This window comes from Tachypleus tridentatus, chromosome 6 (assembly GCF_004210375.1).
Source record: "Tachypleus tridentatus isolate NWPU-2018 chromosome 6, ASM421037v1, whole genome shotgun sequence".
Taxonomy (NCBI): Eukaryota; Metazoa; Arthropoda; class Merostomata; order Xiphosura; family Limulidae; genus Tachypleus; species Tachypleus tridentatus.
Genome location: NC_134830.1, coordinates 134,307,475 through 134,333,143, shown reverse-complemented (window position 1 = coordinate 134,333,143; position 25,669 = coordinate 134,307,475). Strand labels below are relative to the sequence as shown.

General features: G+C 34.8%; 1 protein-coding gene across 13 annotated transcripts in view; it reads left to right on the top strand.

Annotated features, from left to right (window-relative positions):
• LOC143253720 (uncharacterized) overlaps window positions 1-24,700 on the top strand; it is a 52,022-nt gene extending 27,322 nt beyond the window's left edge. For 12 of the 13 annotated variants that reach the window (XM_076508011.1, XM_076508008.1, XM_076508014.1 and 9 more), the window contains 4 exons: window positions 13,037-13,287; window positions 15,832-15,986; window positions 20,406-20,548; window positions 22,997-24,700. In XM_076508011.1, coding sequence (XP_076364126.1) covers window positions 13,037-13,287; window positions 15,832-15,986; window positions 20,406-20,548; window positions 22,997-24,417 — 1,970 coding nt within the window. In that variant the 3' untranslated portion in view covers window positions 24,418-24,700. The remainder of the gene's footprint in view (window positions 1-13,036; window positions 13,288-15,831; window positions 15,987-20,405; window positions 20,549-22,996) is intronic. The other variant, XM_076508022.1, reaches the window with a different exon arrangement.
• Window positions 24,701-25,669: the final 969 nt, after the last annotated feature.

The window sequence follows — 25,669 nt, the reverse complement described above, 5'->3', positions numbered from 1 at the left end:
ACTGATATTGAGTTTAAAGTAGCTTTCTAATATGCAAGTTTTCTGATGAAGTATACTCTGTGATTATGAGAAAAACTTTTGTAAAATTATTTTAGAAGTGGCTTTCACTGTAAGCAAAGCATTTAACATCATTAAAATAATTAAAAACTTTTTTATTTACAGTAACAATTGTTTCAGTTCACTACTCTGAAATACTCTAGTCCCTGAATGAAAAACATTTGACTTTACAATATAGTTATTTTATTAGTTTTAGCAGTGTTATATTGGTTTTGTTTGTTGTTCAAGAAGCTAATAGCCTTAGAAAACTTTACTTAGTTTTGATAAATTGTACTAGTTTAGCTGGTTAATTTGGTTAAGATATAAAATTTCAGTATGATGCTTACCTCCCCTCACACAAAAGCTCCCTATACTACATTAAAAAAAGTTATTCTCATTTAACTCACTAACATGTGTATCCTCTCAGTTTAAGCTGCTCACTTAGCATGCAGTGACATTTGATGACACTCCACCAATGGAAGCATGACATACTCTCCTGGAGCAGCTGGCTTCTTCTGTATTATATTCTGTTTACCTCACTATCTTGATTGGAACTATAGGAATCAAACATGTTTTCTCACTTAATTTCAGTTTTTAATACTGACTGTGCAGGATGTTTTTTTAGTGTTTGTATATGCTTTCATTCTATGTTGCATTCTGTCAGATTTTGATCATGTTTCACACAAATTGTGTTTTCTTCAATTTATATTTCTTGTGATTCTCAACATGGTTATTGCTGATACTGGGAACACACTTACTTTTCTTACCTAGGCCATAGGATCAACATTTTGCCAAAGGGATATGTGCCTTAGTTTGTTGAATGTTCATGTTCTCCACGTGGCCTGGAACTTCTTGATAATGGTTGAAGGATGTTTCAGCTTCTCTGTATGTTCAAGATATGGATCATTTAGCTTGTTTAATTTTCTTGATTGAGTTATTGTGTAGCCAAATTTTCAAGTTTGGTGGAGATTTATTTCCTCCTCCTTTCCTCCTTATACCTTCTGCTTTCTTGGCTACCTTAAGAGTTTCTATTTCTCTCTGGGATTTGGGCTTCATTTGTTATTTTCATATTCTTTCATGGCACTCACTCGTTACTTTTCATGGGTAGTTTTTGATTGGTGACACCTCTACTTGAATCTCTTGGTTTATCTGGTTTTACATATTTATTTTCATCAGTTCAGTATTGTTTGGTGATGGGACAATGACTATCATATGGTAGATGCTCCTTTTCCACTTCCTTCTTAAGTCTTTCATTTTTCACTGAAGCTTGTATATTTGGTTGGAGTACATATCTTGATGTTCTAGATATTTTCACTTAATGGACCTTGGCATATCCCTTTATTTCTCAATTTTGTTGCTCTTTATTGTTTGTAATACTCTGTCTCTTATCTTCCATCTTTTATGAAATAAAGGGTTTTAGTGTTCTCTGCTGACCTTCATGTGATTCTGTACTTCTGCAATTGGGTGGGTAGCTGGTTTTATTTCTGACTTTGGGGCTACAACGTCTGTCCTTTTGTACACAAGTTACGACTTGCCTTGCCTTCTTCCCAGCATTTCTAATTGAGCTGTGGATTGGTTCTATCATCAGAACTAGGTCATTCCATTATTAGATGGCTTCTTTTCATTGTTCCTGTTCTCATTTGTTTCTTCCCTGGAACATTTTGGTATCTTGTGTCCTTTTCCCACCATCACCATTACAGGTTGGATTTGCAAACTTACTTGGCATATTCTTCTCTTTTCTTCATAGGTTCTTGTCTTTATTGTGTCTCCTTTCATCTGTTTCAACATGCTACTGTGACTCTGGTGGCTTTTTTTCATCCTCTGGAGAAGATTGTTCAGGCTATACTGTGGACTGCTACTCATACTTTTACCTGTCATTACCTATTTCATCTGGTTGTTTCCTTCTCTGATGGAAATCATTTCCCTCCAGTTGTGATTCTTCTTGCTTCATCTTTACTTGATGAGGTATGCCTTCCTTTAACCAACACCTGTTACTTCTCAGGTTGTAACACACGTGAGATAGGATGTTCTGCAAGATAATTAGTGTTTTATCTAGAGGTATATATCTTCGTACCTATATGTGTATTATTCTGTTCTGTATTTGTATCTAGAGGTATGTATCTCTACATCTATATGTGTGTTATTCTGTTTTGTATTTGTATCTAGAGGTATGTATCTCTACATCTGTATGTGTGTTATTCTGTTTTGTATTTGCATCTAGAGGTGTGTATCTCTATATCTATATGTGTATTATTCTGTTCTGTACTTGTACATACCTCTCGGTAAAAGAAGTTTTTATATCTACATATGTATTATTCTATTCTGTACTTATACATAGAGGTATGTATCTCTGTATCTATGTGTATATTATTCTGTTCTGTATGTACTTGTACATACCTCTGTGTATCTCTATCTATATGCATATTATTCTGTTCTGGACTTGTATCTAGAGGCATGTATCTATATATGTATGTGTGTATTATTCTGTTCTGCATTTTTACTGAGAAGTATGTATTTCTGTATCTTTATGTGTATTATTCTATTCTGTACTTGTATCTAGAGATATGTATTTCTGTATCTGTATGTGTATTATTCTGTTCTGTACTTGTATATAGAGGAATGTATTTGTATCTTTATATGTATTATTCTGTTTTCCCTTGGTGTGAATTCCAGTACGTGGTGAGGGGACCTCCCATGGAAGGTTCTGTTCTTTCAGTTTACTTCCTCTGGGATCTAAACATTCACCCACATGTTTGCTGTGTATGGTGACCCATGAAGGAGAGGAGAGGATCCTGGTGGTTCAGGTGTCCAACCCTAACACACTACTTTGGCCTTGAATTCCTGTAGATGGGCAGCCTTGGGGTGACCCACCTAGAATCAGTCAGCTGAACCAGTTGGGCAAAGGTCAACCAAGTAACAGTGTTGGATGTTTTCAACAGGTGTTGTGAACATTGTATCTGATGCCTGGTGTTCAGGTATAGTGCTGACAAAACCCTGGCATTGCTGCAATGTCCTTGTTTGACACTGTAGTGCATTCCCTCGTAGGGCTATATGGTGGGTGGGGTCAGTGGGCACTGAAATGTAGCTTCTTTGTTATGGATACCCCTCTTTCTAAAAACATAAATAAAAATGAAAGAATTGGAAAATGACCACGCATGGACAACTGTGTACAGTCAATATTACAGCCAGATACTATACCTCAGTTTCTGGTTCTTCATTCCTTGTCTGAAAAATCCTTATGGCAGATGTCTCCATTTTTCATTCAGAAGGGAGTAGAGAGACTTGCTGATTCCCCAAAATCAGTATTGAAATTGCACTCTGGATACATTTTGGTGAAAACATCTTCACTGCAGCATACCAAACTCCTCTTGAAATCAAAAGCCATTTGATATATACCCATTGAGGTTACTCTCCATGCAAGTTTGAATTCTTCCAGAGGGGTTATAGTTACGAGGGATTTAAAAAACATTCTTGAATTGGAAATCCTTGCTGGTTTCTCCAGCCAAGGTGTTGCTATGGTATGCCAAATCTTCACCTGTAAGGATGGAATTATGGACCGTATCAGTGTTCTGATACTAACATTTATATCATCTCATCCTCCTGCCACAGTCAAAGCAGGTTATCTGAACTGCAAGGTAAAGTCTTACATTCCTAACCCTGTCAGATGTTTCCAGTGTCAGCAGATTGGTCACTCAAAAACATCATGCCATGGTTCTTTGGTATGTGCTCATTGTGGTGGTAAAGGCCACGACACTTACAAGTGCAACCTGGAACCACACTGAGTTAACTGTAATGGCCCACACCCATCTTACTCTATTTATTGCCCTAAGTGGGTAGAAGAGAAAGAGGTTCAATGCTTAAAGACTGTTAATAACATCTCCTGCTCAGAGGCTTGGAAATTGTTGTCCTGATCTCTATCTATTACACTACCACAGTTGGAGTGCAGACAGATCTTTCCATGCTTCCAACAGAGTTGTTTGCAAAACATAGAAAGAATCTTATGCCCTCCATAATTAAAAAAGTTGATGCATCTGTGTTTATTTACTTCCATCTCTGTCCCTACCACTCCTTCCAGTGACTGCCCAGTTTCACTTTCTTCAGGTTCAAATGTTTCCTCAGGCCCATTCTCTTCTGCAGCCCCAGAAAAGTAAATCAACCACTTGTTCGCTCCCTCAGTCATTTAAATCTTTGTCCACAGAAAGAGACCTGCCTACCCGACCCAAGGCAGGATCCATAGTGGTTTATAGATTTTTATCCAATAAAGAAAAAAATGAAAACAGAAGATCTTCTGTTCCACATAAATAATAATGGCCACTCTGATCCAGTGGAACTGTTGAGGTTTTCAATCAAATTTAGATAACATTAAGGAGTTGATTGGTTCTTATCATCCCATGTGCCTCTCCATACAGGAAACGTTTCTGAAACCTGCTGATACAATTACCATTTGGTAGTTTTCTTTGTACAGAAATGACAGGTTGTGTGATGGATAAATGCATGGGGGGAGGTACTGCTGCTTGATTAGTGTGTGCCAACCCTGTCCTTGTCACTTGATACATCCGTGGAGGCTGTAGCCATCCATGTTTCATTGGATTGTGACATAACTATTTGTTCCTGGTTCATGAAGAGACTTATGTTCAGTCACACCTTGATATCCTAATTGAGCAGTTACCGTCTCCCTTTTTACTCCTAGGGCATTTTAATGGACATAAATTTTGGATTAAGTACACATCTGACATCTCTTCCACCACCAGTTCCAAAGTCATATGGGATAAGATTTGAAAGGTCAGTGAAAAGTATACTTCTGTTCCCCTTTTAGTTTTGCTCTCTGATAACCAAGAAGTTGTTGATGCCTAGAGCATTGCTGATGATCTTGGAGAAAGCTTTTCTTGTACATTTAGCACTTTTGGTTCATCCCCCACCTTCTTAACCATCAAAACATGGGCATAATGATTACCTCTTTCCTTTCAGTCTGATCATCTCTGTGACTATAATCACCCCCTTTACGTTGGTGGAACTCAAACTTGCTTTTCATCGATCTGGCAGCACATCAGTTGGACCTGATGATATTCATCACGAGATTGTGCGCCATCTGTCTCCTGCCTCTTTTGCTATTCTTTTGACTGTCTTTTTAACCGAATCTGGCAGGAGAATGTTTTTCCTGATGCTTGATGCCATGCTATTGCACTCCCTTTTCCTAAACCTGAGAAGGTTCCTAAGATTCCTTTGAACTACCATCCAATTGCTTTGATGAGTTGTCTCTGTAATATCTTAGAGAGGATGGTTAATGGCTATTTTGTTTGGCTCTTTAAATCAAACAACCTTCTCTCATCCATTCAGTGTGGGTTCTGAAGACAGTACTCCACCGTGGACCACCTAATTTGACCTCAAACATCAATCAGAGAAGCCTTTCTCAAATGACAACATCTTGTATCAATATTCTTTGACATTCAGAAGGTTTATGGTACAACATGAAGGTATGGGTTATGTAGCCATTTGCTCATTTTTATTAAAAATGTTTAATGGGCAGGCGATTTCACGTTCATATGGGTTCGACACTTTCTTTTTTGTTTCTACAGGAACTTGGAGTTCTTCATGGCTGTGTCTTGAGTGTCACACTTTTCATTATGAAGATTAATGGCATCAGTGGACAACTTCCTCCTATAGTGGCAAATGGTCTCTTTGTCGATGACTTCCTATGAGTGTCACACGGACCCACATTGTGCCAACTGCAATGGTTTCCACCCTTCCTACTTTCATTCTTGCCCAAAATGGTTGGAGGAAAAAAGAGGTGCAGCATTTGAAAACAACCCATAACATTAGTTATCCTGAGGCTCGGAAATTGCTTTCTGCCACTCCATCTTAGACATATGCTGCTGCACTTCGTTCCACAACTACAGTGGGAGTACAGACAGATCTCTCTTTGCCTCCAAGAGAATTGTTTTCAAATCAAATGAAAAGCCTTTTGACCTCCATGGTTAAAAAAGGTGATGAATCAACTTCTACACCGATCTCTGTTCCTCCCATACAGTCCAACAAATCTCAAGGTCTACATCCTTTGGTTTCAAATACAAATACATCTCGTGTCAGTCGTCGAACATGAGATATATTGAGCGGCAACTACAAACTGCCCTCAGTCATGTACTGAAGTGGACTACGGGGAAATGCGTTAATTTTTCTCTCTCTAAAACCGTTTGCATGCACTTTTGGTGCCAACGAGGTATCCACCCTGATCCTGAACTCCGTATCGGTGAAGTTTTGCTGCTAGTGGTCCCTGAGACCAAGTTCTTGGGGCTTATCTTTGACCGTAAGCTGACCTTTATACCACACTTAAACCAGCTTTGGGTCAAATGCACAAGAGCACTGAACATCCTCCGTGTCCTCTCTACTGCCAGTTGGGGAGCAGATCGATGTTCTATGTTAAAGATATATTGTGCTCTTATTCGTTCAAAACTCGACTGTGGATCAATGGTCTATGGCTCTGCCAGACCCTCGGCCTTAAAGATGCTGTGCCCCATTCATCATCAAGGACTTCGACTCTGCACTGGGGCTTTCCACACCTCTCTAGTTCAGAGCTTATACGTGGAATCTCACAAACCTTCTTTGCACCTTCGCCGTTTGCAACTGTCTTTACTGTATTCTTCGAAACTTTGCTCCTTACCAAAGCATCCCACTTGGGGATGTGTTTTCCTTCCTCAGTGGGCCTTACTTTTTCACAACAGACGATCTGCCATTGCTTCTTTTGGCCTTCTTGTCCAGGTGTAATTGGATGAATTGGGTTTGTCTTTGGATAACATTGCAGAATCTACTGGTCAGCCCATCCCCCCCCATGGCTTATTACAGTCCTGAAATGTGACCTTTCTTTAAGTCATCTGAAAAAGGCAGACACTCCGGATTGGAAGTACCATCTTTTATTTACTGAACATCTTTCGAACAACCTTTCTATTCCAATTTATACATGGCTCTGCCATGGTTTGTTGTGGTTCGGTGGTTGCACGCAGAATCCCCTCTGCAGCTTCTGTGTTCACTGCTGAACTGTACGCCATATCTCTTCCCCTGGATCATATTGAAGCTGAGCAGTACTCTGACTGCACTATTTATACTGACTCCCTTAGTTCTCTGCTGGCCTTGGAATCACTTCATGTTGGTTCAAACCCTGTTTTCACTGATATTCAAAACCGACTGGCCCATTTCTCATTAACATCTACTTCTATCCAGTTTTTCTGGATACCAGGCCACGTTGGTATTTGTGGGAATGTGCTTGCAGACATAGCAGCTAAATCTATCTGCTCCGGCACTATCACCACTGTGCCTATTCCGTACATGGACTATGGTCCTGTATTCAAGGCTCGGCTCTGTGCCAGCTGGCAGTTCACTTGGAGTGAGCAACGTGACAACAAGCTTTTTCAAATAAAACCCTGTATTGGGCTTTGGCTGTTTAGCTTCCATTAGGTTCGGAATGAGGAAGTTGTTCTAACTAGATCACGCATTGGTCACAGTTTTTTAACTTATCGTTTTCTTTTATCTGGAACTGATGCACCAGTGTGTAGTTTGTGTAACACTGAAATCACTGTAAGCCACATTTTACTTTTTTGCCATCGTTATGACTCTCAATGATGGCACTATTTTAAACATGTTCTGTCCCAGGGTTTGTCTGTAACTTTGGACAGTGTTATTGGTGATGGTGACACTGTCCACATTGATAAAGTTTTTAGTTTTTTAATGGCCATTTATCTTTTTAACCTCATTTAAGTGTTTGATATTTATTCATTACACCTTTTTAATTGTGGTTCCCTTTTAAGAGTCTCAATCTCTCTAGTTCAATTTAACATTGTAAAATGGCCAGAACATTAAATAACTTGACACCAGGACTGGAAAGGCCAACTTCAGATGACTAACGCTGCTGTTTGAACTACTCGTTAGTTGTCCTGGAGAGTTATTACACTTTTGCTGCATGTCATTTAACACTCTTATTACTTTACCTTTTAGTACTGGCCATAATGACACATAGCCCGGAGCCAGGACTGGAAAGACCAACTTCAGGTGACTGACGGTGGTTCTTGTTCTTACCTATTAGTCTTCCTGGCAGGTTGTGATCATTATCATTCTGCTATAGGAAGTCCTTTACAACTTTGTAGACTGGATGCCAACATTGGTTTTATGCCATTTTCTGTTTTTAATTGCTGTTTTGTTTGTACCTTTGTTTCCTTTTACAAATTTTACTACATTTACTTTACTTTTAGCTTTTCATAGGACATTTGGCTAATTTTTACTACAATTTTGCTGTGTGTCTTTCAACACTTTTCTTATTTTACCTTTTGATAATGGCTGTTATGACAACATAACCCAGAACCAGGACTGGAAAGGCCAACTTCAGGTGACTGACAGTGGTTCTTGTACTTACCTGTTAGTCTTCCTGGTGGGTTATGATCATTACCATTTTGCTAGAGAGAGTCCTTTACAACTTCTCTTACTCTGCTTTCTCTCTTAACATTGTAGACTAGGTGTCAACATTGATTTTATACTTTTTCTGTTTTTCAATGATGTTTTGTTTTACCTTCATTCCCTTTTATGTATTTTACTACATTTAATTTATTTTTACCTTTTTACTGGACATTTGGCACAGATAGCCTAGCTGCTTTGTGCCATAAAACACTAAATCAATCAATCAATCACCCTGATTCTGAACACCATATTGGTGAAGCTGTGCTTCCCGTGGTCCCTGAAGCAAAGTTCTTGGGACTTATATATGACCATAAGCTGACTTTTATTCCACACATCAAGCAGCTGCGTGTCAAGTGTACAAGGGCACTGAACATCCTCCATGTCCTCTCTTGCGGGGCAGATCGATATTCCATGCTAAATATCTATCATGCCCTTATTCAATCAAAACTGGACTGTGGCTCTGCCAGGACTTCAGCATTGAAAATGTTGGACCCTGTTCACCATCAGGGGATTTGGCACTGCACAGAGGCCTTCCACACTTCTCCAGTCCAGAGATTGTACACAGAGTTCCATGTATGCCTTCGTTGTTTGCAGTTGTCTTTAATATTTGCTTCAAAACCTCGGTCTTTACCACAGCATCCCACATGGGGTTGTTTTCCTTCCTCAGTTGGCCACATTTTTTTCATAATAGACAGTCCGCCACTGTTACTTTTAGTTTTCACATCTAGGGCAGTTGGATGAATTGGGTCTATGTATGGATGACATAATGGTATTATCCACTGCTGGTACAGTGGTAAATCTATGGATTTACATTGCTAAAATCAGGGGTTTGAATCCCCTCGGTGGACTCAGCAGATAGTCCAATGTGGCTTTGCTATAAGAAAATGCACACACACACACAAACACTTTCTTTGAGTCACCTGAAGAAGACAGATATGTCTGATTGGAAGTATCACCTTCTGTTTTTTGAACATCTTTCGAACCATCCTTCCATTGCCATTTATACAGATGGTTTGAAATCGGATAACTCTGGGGGCTCTGCTATTGTTTGCTGTGATTCGGTGGTTGCACACAGAATCCCCTTTCAGTTTGTGTTCACTGCTAAATTGTACACCATTTCTCTTTCGATAGCCCATTGTGTAGCTTTGTGCTTAATTCTAAACAATCTGGAAAACAAATTCTACTTCACACACTGGATGTTAACATTTGTTTTATGCTATTTATGTTTTTTAATTGCTGTTTTGTTTTTATCTTCATTTCCTTTTATGAATTTTACTACATTTACTTTACCTTTTTACTGGACGTTTAGCGCAGATAGTCTAGCTGCTTTGTGCCATAAAACACTAAATCAACCAACCAACCAATTTCACACAGATATTCTTGATGAATCCACAACATTGTTCTGAGAACTACTTTATCTAGCTAAACTGGTATGGAATGACAATTCATGATAAGAATGAACCTTTGGATGGTACAACCCAGATTTGCAATTTGTGCAAGATAAATCAGAAACATCTTCCTTCCTAAACTTATTTATCAAGATCATTGTTGTCTCTTGGTTTATAAGATCAATTTCTTGTTAATGGTGTAATAATTGCTATTGTTGTTTTTTTTTACAATAAAAGAAATAATTTTAAGAAACATTAGTTCTGTATAATCTTTATATTAACATATTTTATTTCTTACACCTAAATTTTTATGATTCAGAGATAAACAATTTAAACTTCGATATTCTCAAAGTTATAGTTTTTGCTGAATTAACTTCAATCATTGGTCTTAATTTGTGTAATAAGCAGAATTTTTCTGTGAAGTTTAAGGTGTGACAAATTTTGATATTCTAATATAAAGGCATCTTCTATATAATTTCATATATCTGCTGAATGGTATTCCATTGTAGCAGATAGCCTAGCTGCTTTGTGCCATAAAACACCAAATCAACCAGCCAGCCATTTCATTCCCCTCTTCAAAAAAATATTGCCTTGTTAAATTTGCTTTGCTTGCTGATTTATGATTTGTAATCAAACTTGGGGCAAGTGAGCAAGTATGAAATGTCTACATGACATGATTGTTTGTTTTGGAATTTTGCATAAAGCTACATGAGGGCTATCTGTACCAGCTGTCCCTGATTTAGCAGTGTAAGACTAGAGGGAAGGCAGCTAGTCATCACCACCCACTGCCAACTCTTGAGCTACTCTTTTACCAACAAATAGTGGGACTGATCATCACATTATAATGCCCCAACAGTTGAAAGGGTGATTATGTTTGGTGCAACAGGGATTTGAACCCGAAACCCTCAGATTACGAGTTGAATGTCTTAATCTGCCTGACCACACCGGGCCTGCTACATGACATGAAGATGGAAGCAAAGATAATATGTTTGTGCAAAGCAGAAAAAAGAATAGAAACATGATGAAGATGTTACTCTTTTTATGACATATTCTCCATGCAATATTCCAAATTCCTAAGATTACATGTATGAAAGACCATTCCTATTATATATTATTGTAGGAGATGAATCCCCAAATTAAATAGACCTTTAAAATTCCTCAAAATAAATATGACCTTAGTAGGGAAAACGTGACACAGAAACACAAACAATGAAGTGTGATCCAATGGAACAATAATTGTAGGATTAAACTTTAGGATTAGTGGAAGGTTATCATCTTTCTGTTCTGCTTTATAAGTAAATATATGCAGAAAACCTAATAAAAATTACCATTATGGAAGAGTAAAATCTGATTATATTTCCATTTGTTGGCAGTAATAACTGACCATGTAATTGACAATGTTGCATTTTTTTTCTCTGAATAGTTTATACAGTGTGCTCTGTCAATAGAGTAACAAATGAGATGTAAAAAAAAAAATTATTATAAAACTCATTAAATTTATCTGTTACTGTTTCCAGCAGGGCTAATGTGAAAGTAGAATGTTGGATAATTGGCAATTTTTTTTTGTTCCTACCTTAAATGGTGATGAAAATATCTGTATATATTTCCTGATGGATTGTTTGCTTCCTCTTGCAGTTTTGCACTTTAAGTTGAAATAGTTGATTTTTATAATCATATATATTTTATGTTACAACTAACTTTGCATGAGAAATATTATATAGGGACTTGGATGCTGGCTGTATCATAGTTCTTTGTTGCATCAAAGCAGTAAATTTATAAGGCTTCTAACTGACATGAAAGAAATTGTCTTTAAGAATTGTGGGTAAGGGTAGCTTTGTAGTTTTTCTGTCAGGCTAGAACTGTAAAACTATCCATTGTTAAACTCTTTCTAAACCAGTCTTTTTTCATCTCTTTGTTCTGTTTTTTTAAAATTACATTTAGTTTGGATTACATGGACTATTTTAAGATAAGTTTGAGGTATATGTGCTGTATGTTACCTTTGTTACACATGAGAAATTACCAGACTTTGTTCTTTCATAACTTTCTTTATTCAGCTGAGTTTTCATGCTTTTCATACAGTGGTTTTCATTTAGTTAGTTGAAATCATCATAAAAAAACAAAAACATGAAAGGTAGTAAAGCTACACTATTATTTTATCTTAGACAAAGTTATGTACTACAACAAGTACTCTGTGATATCTTATACTTGTTTAATTGATCCCGTCTGCACCATTGCTCAGAAGTTTAGGTACATCCAAGGCAAGAGGTAGTACAGAGACTTGTACAAATGAGTATGACTTGAACGTTCAACTTCTTTCAGTAGATATGATGAGAATAGTTATGGACAAAATTAACTAGGATTGTTTGATATTGCACAAGGAGCATTTTGACATTATTTTAGCTCAAATTTTTATTTAGTGAATACATCGTTCTAGGGCTTCAGTGGTTCAGTGGTTGGAGAAATTTAGGGAACAATCATAAAAATTATTCAATTTTGGTGTTCACCTCATTAATGTGAATATGAAGGTTTTGTCTATTCTCTTCACTTGTACTTGCTTCCTTCTTTTACTGTGCATGTTAATTTTATTTTATGCAAAGTGTTTCCTTATTTGCTGTGTTTCACATATCAAGTATAGCATAATTTTAGAGAACTTGTGTATATGAATGCAACACTTTCATCCAAACCATTCATTTCTGGTATTCATATAAAAAGTATACGAAATGTTTTTGTTAACACATTGACTGTTGATTTGCCATACAGGGGTATGATCAACCTGCATCACTTGAATGCGAGTGTGCTGTTTATAGGATGTGGCTTATAAAAAGCAGCGAAAATCCAAGGGTTAATTATATGAAGCACATTTGAGAATATAAATTCCAACAACCTTTATTTGTTGGAACATTCTGCTTCCATAATCCTTTGAACTAACCCAAATGATTCTTTGGATTAAGAACCTAATACTTAGGTGTAAAAAATAAAATTTTGAAATTCAAAACTCTGCTATTCTAAAAGCCAAATATATATGCAAGGTATTAAGAAAAAAGGTTTAGCAGTTTGTTTTTTATAACAAAGAAACCCCATGTTTTATTATTGCAATCAGTTTCTGAATAAAAGTATTTTAACAGAAATAGAATTCTTTATGTAATAAATGTAGTTTGTGTTATCTTTAGCCTTTGGAGCTGAAGTGGAGTTACGACACACTTTACAATTTCCCATGCTTCATTATCTGGTGCAGCAATATCCTGATGTTGAACTGATTAGTAGGCTTTGTGAAAATGGGGCAAACATTCAAAAAGAGGATCACCATGGAAACACAATCCTTCACATTCTTGTTCAAATGAAAATTAATGACACTGATAGATTTTTGAAAACTAGTCATGTGGAGTTGATGCAGTACTTACTCCACCATCCAAACATAAAGGTGAACAAGTTTTGTTAAGTAGATTAAAGATGTTTGTGGCAGTAGTATGGTAACAAATATCTAATTCACACCTTGTTTTTATGCTACAAGATGTGTGTAACAGTTGTCTAATTTATTAGTTTACTTTAGTAGTTTGATTTTGTGTTACTTGTAGCTTTAGCATGTCTTGTTTTGTACATTTAAGTTCGGTAATGCAAGTTTAGTTAATTTTAGATTAATGTTTTTTTGGTTTATACAAGACTTTCTATCCTGAGTGCAATTTAACAAGGTATTATGTACTTTATCAGGGTTATCAATTATTCATTCTACCCAACATGGTGGATGTTGTGACAGTTCATGAAAGAGGAGAGTAGGTACTGGGTAAAATATACAGACGTAGTGATAAAAATGTAGATGCACATTATGGAAGTTCTAGAATAGGGATAGCCAACTTGTTTTTTTGCTCATGGGCCATTTTCTTACCTAGACTATTGTCTGGGTGCTGAAACTGACTGAGTAAATTACGTTTATAATACTTGTTTTAAGAGTATGTAACTCGGCTATTTATCGAAAACCATATAATTAACTGAGGGTTTTTAATAAATGACTTAACATTTGTTGAAGTTTCTCTGAACCATCTTGGGATTGATTTATATGGCTGCAAGTTTTGTCTTGCCAGTTCAGCCAGAATAAAATATGATTTAAAATCAGAAATGGATTGTATAAAACACTTTTGCAATCCAGATCAGCATACAAACTGCCAATAGGCCATCTGTGTTTCAGAGGTTATGAAAATGCAAGATACAAACTGTACAATGGATAAAAGAATTTCTATTCTTCACACAAACATGGCTTGTCAGACTTCAAGTCAGACTGACACTGTAAGTTTATACACATTTCTCTTAAACACATGTACATTTGTAACTTGTCTGATGTTTTGTGTACAACAGACTTGTACATTTTATTGAAAGTTTGTTAGATTTTTGTATAGATGCACGTTGTAAAGTTGTAATTATGGTAAACATTCCTTTTCCAGTACAGGATCAATTCATTGGACCATCCATGTGTACATTCAGTTAATCAAACTCTCTGGGCAATAGCCACTACTTGTGAAGGAACAAACTAAGTTAAAAGTCATAAACCTGATAACACTGAACTATTCTTGACTTTATTAACTCTAGAAATTCAGAATTTGGTTACTAAATAATTCAAACATTGTGCAGCCACATATTTGTATGAAACCCAAGGACCTTGATATAGAAATTCTGGGGAAACTCTGGTAAGTAAATAAATTAATATATATGTTACTCGCAGGTTCACAGGTATCATTTTTCTGAAGACTAATTTTCATAATCTTTTTTTAATCTTTCTACTCATGAATATATTTACATTTCCTGTTTACAAGCTGTTAGTTAAGTGTAGTAGGTGCTTTCCAAGAATGGTAAGTAATTCTGTCAAATATTTTTGTAGAATATTGTTCAAGAAAGAATAAAGTCAATAATATTTGATAGGTGGGTATCAAAAATAGATGTACAAATTGTCAATAAATGCAGAGAAAGAACTGATATGGAAGATGTAAGAACATAAAAATTGTCACTTATAAATAACTTTTAATATATACATTAAAAATGATGCAACAACATTAGGTTGAACTTAATGACTGTACACTGTAGGTTTGGAGTGTCAGATCGTGATAAGAACATAACTCTCATGGGAGCCTCATGTTCCCATGATAAGATGAATCAGTGCAGCCTGGAGTGTTATACACCATTCATAACATTGCATCCTCCTATTTTTACTTTGCTTACCTAGGAGGAAAATTTAACTTATGTTAGGCAGAATAAATTAAGTCTTGCTGAATATAGATATATTTATAGAGATTAGTTTGCTTTTTCTCCCTTGTATGTTAATGAAAAGCAAATTTCTCTTCAGTAATTATAGCAAGAATGTTTTTTGCCCCATACAAGGGAACACAATCTTGCATACAAAGTTAAAGTGAAGCACTAAATTAATTGCTTCCTGACAAGCATGATTAGTGTATCGTAAAATAATTGATTAATCAAAATTAGTGTTTCTGATTATTACTGTTTTAGATTATTTTGACTACTGAGATAATGAAAATTCTTGCCATTATGAATTATCTGTATTATGTTTAATTAATTGAAGGTTCAACTTAATCAGTTAGTGTTATGACTCATGAAAATAATCATTTGATTGAAATTAGTGTTTCTGATTACTGTTTTCAGTTATTCTGATTAATGAAGTCTTGTAAGATCAATCAGTTAATTAAATGTAATCAATTAATAAGCCTGACAATTAACTGATTAGCAAATTTCAGTAATCTTCTAGTTTTGTATAAATTGTTTAAAACAGTTATGTGTAATTATTATTTATTTTATTTTGTGTGTGTGAGTGTGTTATTTTGCATCACTCCTATTTAATATACACTTTGTTTGGATTCATGTTCATGTTGAAAGAATTATAATTGTTATTTGAAGTGCTTAATTGTTTGCAATGAAGTTTTGCTTTCACCTAAACTTTAGTGAATAAATTTCATTTTTTCAGGTTGATGCACAGAATTGTCAAGGTCATAGTCCTTTATGGCTGGCTTTTGCCACTGGTCATTTTGATCGTGCACAGATGCTATTAGAATGTGGAGCTGATTCCGTGAAATTACATCGAGGTATTATTAGTTTTCCTCATTCCCCATGGGTATTTAGGTAAGTTTAGGTATATTTTTCTGATTTATTGACAACTGAATATAGTAGATATTCAGTGATAAAACTGATGTGTTTCATAACTTGTTAGCTATGAAACATTCTTGAAAAGATAAAGCTTGGTTTAGTTAAAGTTTGTTGTAACAAGAGGGAAAACATATTTGAACTGCTGTTGATGGGTGACACCATGCTATCTATAATTGTAACTTAGGAAACTTTTAAATATAAAACTGACCTTTTTCTCAGTTTATTTTCTCTTAACTCTACTTTGTCACAATTTATAGTCAAGCTTATCCTACCCTAGCTACCATGAAGAACTTTGGTTTGGGGCAAAAAATCCTTTTCAGAGCTATATACATGTAGGTATAATGCAGCTGACTTGTACATTTATTTACTTTCACTTGGAAAGACTTGTTGACCCTTAAACAGTGGTCATTATCAATTGATGTTCTACCTGTAACATTCCTGCTGTTTAAGGGTTAATAACTGATGGTAATGCTAGAAGATTTTAACTGTGAAATCAACAGAGCTTGTAATGAGTTTCTATTGATTCTCTACATGTGAATTGGGTGTTGGAAAAATATATTTTATGTGAATAACACTTGACATTAACCAACACTTTGTTTTTTCATAGATTGTTAAAAAATGTCTATGAGAAGAAATGCTAATCCAAGCTCAGGTCATGTTGAATATATTCATATTTAAATTTCATTTTAAAGTGAAAATAAACATCCAAATTCTAAAGTAATGTTTCTTATAATTAAAATGAAACTTTAATTAACATTGGATGATACAGCCTGTTGTTTTCTTTATATTGAGAGAGTTCCATCTATTAATTTCATAAATATACTATGTTATTAGCTTCTTTCATTCAGTGTTACCCTTCATATGTTGAAATTCTTTTACTCCCCACTAACCTTGAAACTCCCACCTATCCCTTGTTCCTTTTCAGATGGATTCTTGTACATGGTAAGGGGACTTCCATGGGGGGTCAGTGGGCACTAAAATGTATTGTCTTTATTATGAATACCCCCATTCTAGAAAATCAATAAAAATGGAAAAAACAACAACAACAGGTTATCAAAAAATGACCATGTATATACAACTCTGTTGTATAGTCACAGTCACACTCAGTTCTGTATTTTAATTTCTAATTATGCATTCCTTATCCAAGAAATCCTGAGGACAGATGCCTCCCTTTTTTTCTTGATGATGAGAAAACCCACTTGAAATAAACATGTATCTCAGAAGGGTTGGTATAGGTGTTAACGCTTTTACTAATAAAGCAGAGAACAACATTTTGACCTTTCTAGGTTTGCAACTCTCTTGGTTAACCTGAAGATGACCTAAGAAGGTCGAAATGTTCTCTGCTTTATTAGTAAAAGTGTTACTACCCATACCAGCCATTCTGAGATACGTCTCCCTTTTTTATTCAAAAGGGGTTAGAGGGACTTACTTGCTTCCCCAAGTCTGTAAGGAAGTTATGCTCTGGATACACTTTGGTGGAAATATCTTGACAACAACATACCAAACTCCTCTTGAAATTGAAGGCCATCAGGAATATATCCATCGAGGTTACTCCCCATGCAACTTTGAACTCCTCAAGAGGAATTTAAAGAATATTCACAAGTAGGAGATCCTTACTGGTTTCTTCAATCAAGGGGTTTCTGCAGTGTGCTGAATCTCCATTTGCAACAACAGTATTATGATACTTACTGATGTTCTGACATTGATGCTTACATTACCACATCCTCCTGCCACAGTCAAAGTAGGTTATCTGAAGTGCAAGGTATGGCCATACATTCCCAACCCTTTCAGATGTTTCCAGTGTCTGGGGTTTCATCACTCAAAGACATCATGTCATAGTTCTTTAACATGTGCTTGTTATGGTGGCAAAGACCACAATGCCTACGAGTGTGAATTGGAACCACACTGTGCTAACTGTAGTGGTTCACACTCCTCTTGCCCTAAGTGGGTGGAGAAGAAAGAGGTGCAATGCTTGAAGACTATAAATAGTATCTCCTACTCAAAGGCTTGGAAGTTATTGCCTCCTACTCCATCTTAGACATATGTTGCTGTACTCTGTTCATCTACAAGAGTGGGGTTGCAGAATCATTTGCAAAACATCTGAAGAGTATTTTGTCCTTCATGGGTAAAAGAGTTAATGAATCTACATCTACTTCCATCTCTGTCCTTTCCACTCCTTCCAGTGACTGCCCAAATCCACTTTTTTTGGCTTCAGGTGTTTCCTTGGGCCTATCTTCTGCTGCAGCCCTGAAATTCAAAATAATTATTTGTTTCTGTCCTCAGTCACTGGAATATTTGTCCACAGACTGGATCACATATAGGCTGTGCAGTATTTGAACTATACTATTTATACCAACTTGCTAACTTTCTGCTGGCATTGGAATTGATTCGCATCAATTTTCACCCTGTTCTTGTCGATATTCAAAACTATCTTTTTCTATCTAGTTTTTTGGGATACCAGGCCACATTGATATTCATGGGAACAAGCTTGCTGACATCACATCTAAGTCTATATATTCTGGTGCTATCACGGCTGTGCTTGTCCCATACATGAATTACAATCCTCTATTCAAGTCTTAGCTCTGTGTCAGTTAATAGTCGAGTTGGAGTGAGCAGTGTGATAGCATGCTTTTCCAGGCCAAACCTTGTGTTGAGCCATTGGCCTTTTAACTCTACTTAAGTTTTAATTCGAAAATTGTACTTTGTTTTGTTGTAACATTATTCCATTTTATGTATTTCAATAATTTTACACTTATTTTTATTTTTTGACCAGTTGTTTGGTGCAGATAGCCTACTTGCTTTGCACCAGTAAATGCCAACCAATCAACTTACTCTACGTTCAACATGGTTCTACTGCATTATTGCATGCAAATAAATGGCAATTTTCCACCAGTAGGCGCTCAACACGTTCACCTCATGCATGTTACTTCCTCTTTACTATTCAGCGACATTTAGGCACCTTCAGGTTTAGAATTACAATATCTTGCTCCTACTTCCATCCTTGCACTTGATTAATATTTTTTTGCTTTTTTTTCTACCTCAAATTAGTAGTTTAACCTACTGTTTTGATTGAAAGTAAACATTTCATGGAATTACCTTATTTGAACCATGAATTCTGAATTTTGTCATGAATAACACTATTACAACTACTATTACTTTCTCTGTTGTTTCTCAGATTTTAGGTTCTGTGCTTTCAGCTGAGAATATTTTAGCCTTAATTTGATGGGAGTTTGAATAATACAAGAGACAGCCAGGCTCTCCCAAACCTGGGCAGAATCTTTCGTTTGCAAAGGAGTCTGGGTTTGAGGACAAAAATTTAGTCTTTTTCTTTTCACATCTTATGTTTTGCAATCCTGTGTGTCACCTGTAGATGTTGAGAGGCTTCCATCAGCCTTAACTTATAAAAACCAAACAATGAAGTTCAACTCAGTAACAACAACTTGTTCGTGTGAACATGTATTTGATGCATTAAAAGGGGTTATCATGTAATAACAATGGAATATGGAATACAGTGTATTAAAAAAACAATTGTAGCATATTATTATAATGTAAAAGTTACATATTGTTGGCCAGGATATTATTGACTGATGTTAATTATTTTTATGAGCTGTGTTGATTTAGAAAACAGCTAATTTCTTTAAGATTCAACATTTTTATTGTTCTCTAAAGCATGTACATATATTTATATATATGTAGAAAGAGAGAGAGAGAGTCAAAACACATTCCAGTTTTATAAATGGTTTAAATTTTACTAGCCAAAAATTACCAAAGTATCTGTGGTCATTGAATTGCTACTGAGAACATAGCTAATCTTGACTATTTTTCATGAAAGCTGAGGAAGGAAAAAAAGGTTATCTTTCAGAAAATGTAATGTTATCAAGGTGTTCATAAGCTGTGGTTTATTTATATACACTTCATATTTTAAGTGCGTGTGATTCCTAACTGTCCTCAATTAAGGCCAAGTTTTATATAAAGCAGAAATTGAAGGGGCCACAGGAATATTAATTTAGTACAAATTTCTAATTTGTATTATTAAATACTGAATTTTACTTGTCGTATAACTGAATGAACATTATTATAATCCAATACTGAAACTTAGAAAAACATGTTTATGCTGGAAACCCTTTAATTTAATGGTATATTTAGTTTAAAATTAATAACAAGATATTAGGATCTATTCTGTAAATACTTTTTCTCATATAATTGTTTTTATTGTGAAGTAAAACCTGCTCAGTGAGCAGTTGGTTAACAATTTTCCAGTGAACAGTGGTGTTTTTTTTTTCTGTTATATTGTTTTCACATGTTAATATATCTTAGAAAGCCTTAGATATTCTTGGTTTATATGAAAATTTTGAATTGTAAATATAGAACAATGTGTTCAAATGTCTTTTCTAGCATTCCAAGCTTGTTGGCAGCAGTGGTAAGATCATCGCAGTTACTAACACCTGAAGAAGATGGTGGTGTTAATAGTCCTATTGATCCATCTTTTAATGTGTTGAAACACAGGCTGAAAGAAACAACACTGATAATAGATAAAGGTGAGCCCATCTTTTTGTAAAAATGTTACTTACAGAATTGTGACAACAATAGAAGAACTGACTTTTGCCTTTAATCTTAGTTTTTAAAAGCTTTGTGCTACTTTTATAAATCATTGAATGAGTGTCGTGAGAAGAAAACACTTGGATAAATGGTTAAAGATTAAACTGTCATATTTAAATAAAACTTTTTTCTAGTCGAGTGACATTTCAAGCAGATGCCATTTGTCAGACAATAAAGACCATGTTACAATGGATTTTCTGAGCCTAATTTCATTGTAACATGGTCATTACTAACTGATGAAAGGCATCTGCCCAAAATGCGACACAAAATAAACTAGAAAAAGTTTTCGTTTTGATCTGTCAGTTTAACCTTTATTGTTTTTTTTATAAATTTCACAAACCAAAGTAGAACATACATGTTACTGTAATTTGATTTAAATTTTTCAAAAATATTTATTTCAAATCATGAAATCTGAGATACATTCTTACTTGGCAAGAATTACATGGGAAACTTTCTAGAATACACAGTTTGTGCACAAGTTGACTGCTTAATGTGAAAAAGAATATAACTCAGCACTAAGAAAAATAATCAATTAACTGTTTGTGAGTTTCCCTCAAAATATTGAATGTACCCACAAATTATTTGCAGTAGTTTTCCTTATTCTATCATTTTCATGCATGCCACTTAAGCTGTTCTCTCTTGCAGGCATTATATGTTAGAATGATAAACCCTGATGTATTTGTAAAACATTTTACACCATCAGACAAAAAAATTTACATAGTTGTAACTTTATTTGATAAAAGTACAGGTAAATTAAATAATAAAGTAATAATATTTATAACAGTGTACAGAGTGTGAAACAATTATGAGTATTCAGTGTACGACATAGGTTTACAAGTTTAAAACCTGTAGTAAATAAAAAGTGTGTAGAAGGTGTTTATACAGTCTATGAAATAAACCAAAACTAAATTATTGCAAAGAAAGTAAATTGGTATAAAGTTTAGAAAGAAAAATTACCTCTACCTTCCAGATAATTTCGTATTTCTTATTCTTCCGACCAACGTTTCACGTCTATGGCTTCATTAGGGTTAATGTACTCAACTCAACTGTGTGCACCAGAAACTTTGAAAGAAAAATTGAGAAATGTAAAATAGTAATGAAGACAAATGTGCATAAATGTCTGAATGTGTGTTCACAGCATGATAAGGATATGGTTTTCAATTAACTATGCCCATAGAAGTTGTTATTTATTGTAATGTTCATTTTTCTTTTTGTTGATTGTGTGAAATACTTTAGAAGTAAAAAAAAAAAAAACTAAAGTTGAAATCAAAGCCAGTCATTCCAAGATGACAACAACCTTGTGCAATTGTATATGATACTTGTTGCATTGAAAAATTTGACCAAGCAAAAAAACAGGTGAGACAGTTCTTAAATGAAAAGTCCATATACAGTTTGGTCTCCTTGGACAAAGGCCTTTCTAACATTATGAGATCTGTAACATTTGATTGAGAAATTTGTAAGAAAAGTTCTGGACACACAAGTGCAAATGTATTATTTATGTAGATATTACTATGGAAAAAAAAAGTTTCTTTTTCAACTAGCAAAACAATCTGGTACTTAACTAAAAGCCATATTTTATCTGTTGTATATTAAGTCAGTCATGCTAATATTTTTTGGTTAATTTGATCAAATATCTGTTGTGTTTATACAGGTCTCTGAGGTTGTTTTTTTTTCCCTACGCTTCAATTCATGTACACATTTTAAGAGTCACTGTTAATATATTGTTAATGGAGACAGTAGGTTGCTGCTTACAGGCTGCCATCCCTCTAATCAGTAGTTCAAAATTAGGAATGACAGCCAACAAAACTGAACCTAAATCAATTTTTATATCCAAAAAAGCATAGTGCTGAGATGGAACTTGTGATGTCTAGTTTAGAACTACTTTACTAACACCTCAGACTTTCTAGGTGGCATTTCAAAATCTCATTTTTTTATTATACTTACTGAAAAAAGAATCTGTTGGTAGCATAGTTAAATTAATAGGATGTACAAAACTTGTTTTAAAGTGTAACTGTATTGGAAAATATGAATGATTTGGTTGTTGTAGGTTCATTATCACACATTCAGTTTACACAAACAAGGGCAAGCAGTGGCTCCGAGGTCCTGTTCTTTGCACTCTGCAGCTATGATTACAATATAGGGGTGACTGTCAAATCCAAGTACTTGGTCTGGCAGTATTAGCCCTTGAATTGGTGGTGTTTTCTATCTGACATCCATTGCTTCAAAATTGTTTGTGTTCAAACTTCAAGAAACAACCTTTATCAAACTATCAACACTATTAAAATATATTTTTGAATTAACCATTAAAGAGCTTTTCTTATTTGTCATTGTGTAAAATTGCTTTAATGTCTAATAAATGTATGTGATGCTGTGTTATTTATCATCAGGATTTTTCCACCCAAGAACGGCAGAGATTGAAGAAAGTATAAGTAGTTTTGTCCAGAATAGCAGGACTTTGTGTGTGCACCATTCACTGTTGGAGAAACTAAAAGGGAAACGAGTAATAATGACCAGTTTGTTTGGTCAGCTGAGTTTAACACTTCAACAAACTTGTATAAGAAAAATTTTTTACATCTGTTTGACCCATCTCTTAAATGGTGCTATGAAAACTCAAGTAGTTCCAGGTTCCAATAATAGCATTTCAGTTGCAAGCACTGTTAATTGTTCTGTAGTTTTGGATGTTCCAAATAATTTTTCATGTTCAGGTGCTGTTAATAGGCCTATCTCAACTTCAGTTTCTGTTTGTTGTCCAGTAGTTCCAGATGTTGCCAACACTGTAGTAACTTCAGATATCCTCCCCTGCTTCAGAAGTAGCTTGACAGTTGGTGAATTGGAACATGCTTGTAACACTGGAAAACTTTCAGACATTATACAGTACCATGAAAGTAGCCTGCCAGCTGATGAAACAAAAAGTGATGTTAAAAGTTCTGTAGCTTCAGACAATGTACATTTGCTCAAAAATACTCCATCAACTGATGAAATAGAACATGAACCCAGTAGCAGGATAAATCAAAAAAGTGTTCCAACTCTTTATAACCTTGTTTCAAGTAGAAGAAAGTGTTTAGATGATTTATCTAATCCCTTTGTGAAAGAAATACTAAGCTACCAAAATGAGGATGTAAGAAAAGAATTTTATTTAGGTTATTTTGTACCAGAAGATGCAGGAACTTCTTCAGGATTGTTTTCTGATGATCAAATACAAGGAGGTTTGAGGAATATTGAAACAAAAGTTAATAAAACTTGTATGGAGGAGTCTGTACATCCTATAAATGTATCATTTTCTGAAGGAATTTTGATACCCCAAGAATTGGAAAATGAAAGAGTACAGCTGTTGTCCAAACCAGACCAATGTTGTTACGGTCAGCATGAAACTTTGAGAAAAAGAATTAATGCAGGTGCCAATAATAAAAAAATTGGAAAAGAAGCTGAAATATTTATGGAGGCTCTCTTTAACACAGAAGGAAGATTTCATTTTAAAAATTATAAGGGGGATTGTTATGAAGATGGTTGTAATTTCACTTCTAGACTCTTACAGTTGAATATGCTAGATTTAGAAAAATTAATGGAGAATTTAAATTTGCCTCAACCTTTTATAAATTTATTAGAACTCGAGCTATTTCGTTTGAAATTTTTCTTGGTGCTTTCAGATGGAAATTTTGGTGATGTATCATGCAGTTGCAGTGATGCTGATAGCTCATCAAGTGTAGAATCAGATATTTCAGATAATGAGTTTAGTGATAGTGAAGGTCATAATGGTGATAATCAGTCATCATCAAGTGATGAAGAATATTTTGAAACACATTTCTGAGGAACTATTAAAGTTATTACATCTGTGTATATGTATATAATATTTTGGCTTACATTATTCTGAAAGGTTAAGTAGTTAATTCCTTGTAATGATTTTTACTGGCTATGTTATACCGTATCCAGAATAAAAATAATAATATATCTCAATTTTATAATTTTATAAAAGTTGGGATAAAAATCTAGAATTATTTGAGACTATTACTGTATTTTCTGTTCTACTTTATATTGGAGAGGTTACTTCCTGTATTGGAATCTTACAAATAAAAGTAACAAAATTTTAACCAGAGCTGTTTATACATGTGTGTGTCTAACAGATAATCCAAGATGTGAAACTTTTAGGATTTTTTAGATTAGTGGTTCTCAAACTTTAGACAGTATTCTCCTTTCTCTTTTATATGATATATGATGTTTCCACCCATTCACACACACACACACACACACACAAATGGCATTTATATATATACATGTAAAAAGGAATCCAATATGCCTCTATCATGAAATAGTAAAACTCGTAGTGTGCCACAAGTTCAACTAGACAGTAATGTGAAATTTATCTGAAATACTTTATAGTATTCTTAATGTATTTTTTTTGTGAACCCTCTTATGCCATCTTTGGAACCCACTTAGATAATCTGACTCAAGTAATAATTGCATGTTTAATTTTAAAGTTAATATTTGTAAGAATAAAAAAATTATTGCAAGTAGAATTTTAAAGTCAATATATCACTTTGTATTGCTTCTGGTGTATGAGAATTTTTTCAGTGTTAGACAAAAACTGTTATTTTGAAGTCATGTGACCATGACCATCATAACGAATGATAACTTGTATACCTATTGCATATTCATATAGCACATAAAACATATCATAATGTTTAGAGTCAAGGAGGAACCTGATGGTCCATCTTGGCTGTCTCACCTTTTAAGCCAAACTAAAACAATTAATTAATTTAAAAAAGAAGTAAAATCACTCCTTCTCATTCATATATCAAGCTTTCTTTTAAACTCACTTAAATTTACTTCCTCCAAAACATCTGAAATAATTCATTTTCAAAACCAACCACCCTGTTAGAAAAATATAAGTGTCTTAGCTGAAGATGATTCCTACCCTGTCAAAATGTATATGTCCTCTAGTCTTATTAATCTCACTGTTAAGTATCAAATATTTTGATGCATCAACACAATCAGTTCCCTTTACAATCTTCAATCAGATCTCCTCTAACCCTTCTTTTTTCAAGAGAAAACAATTTTAAGGA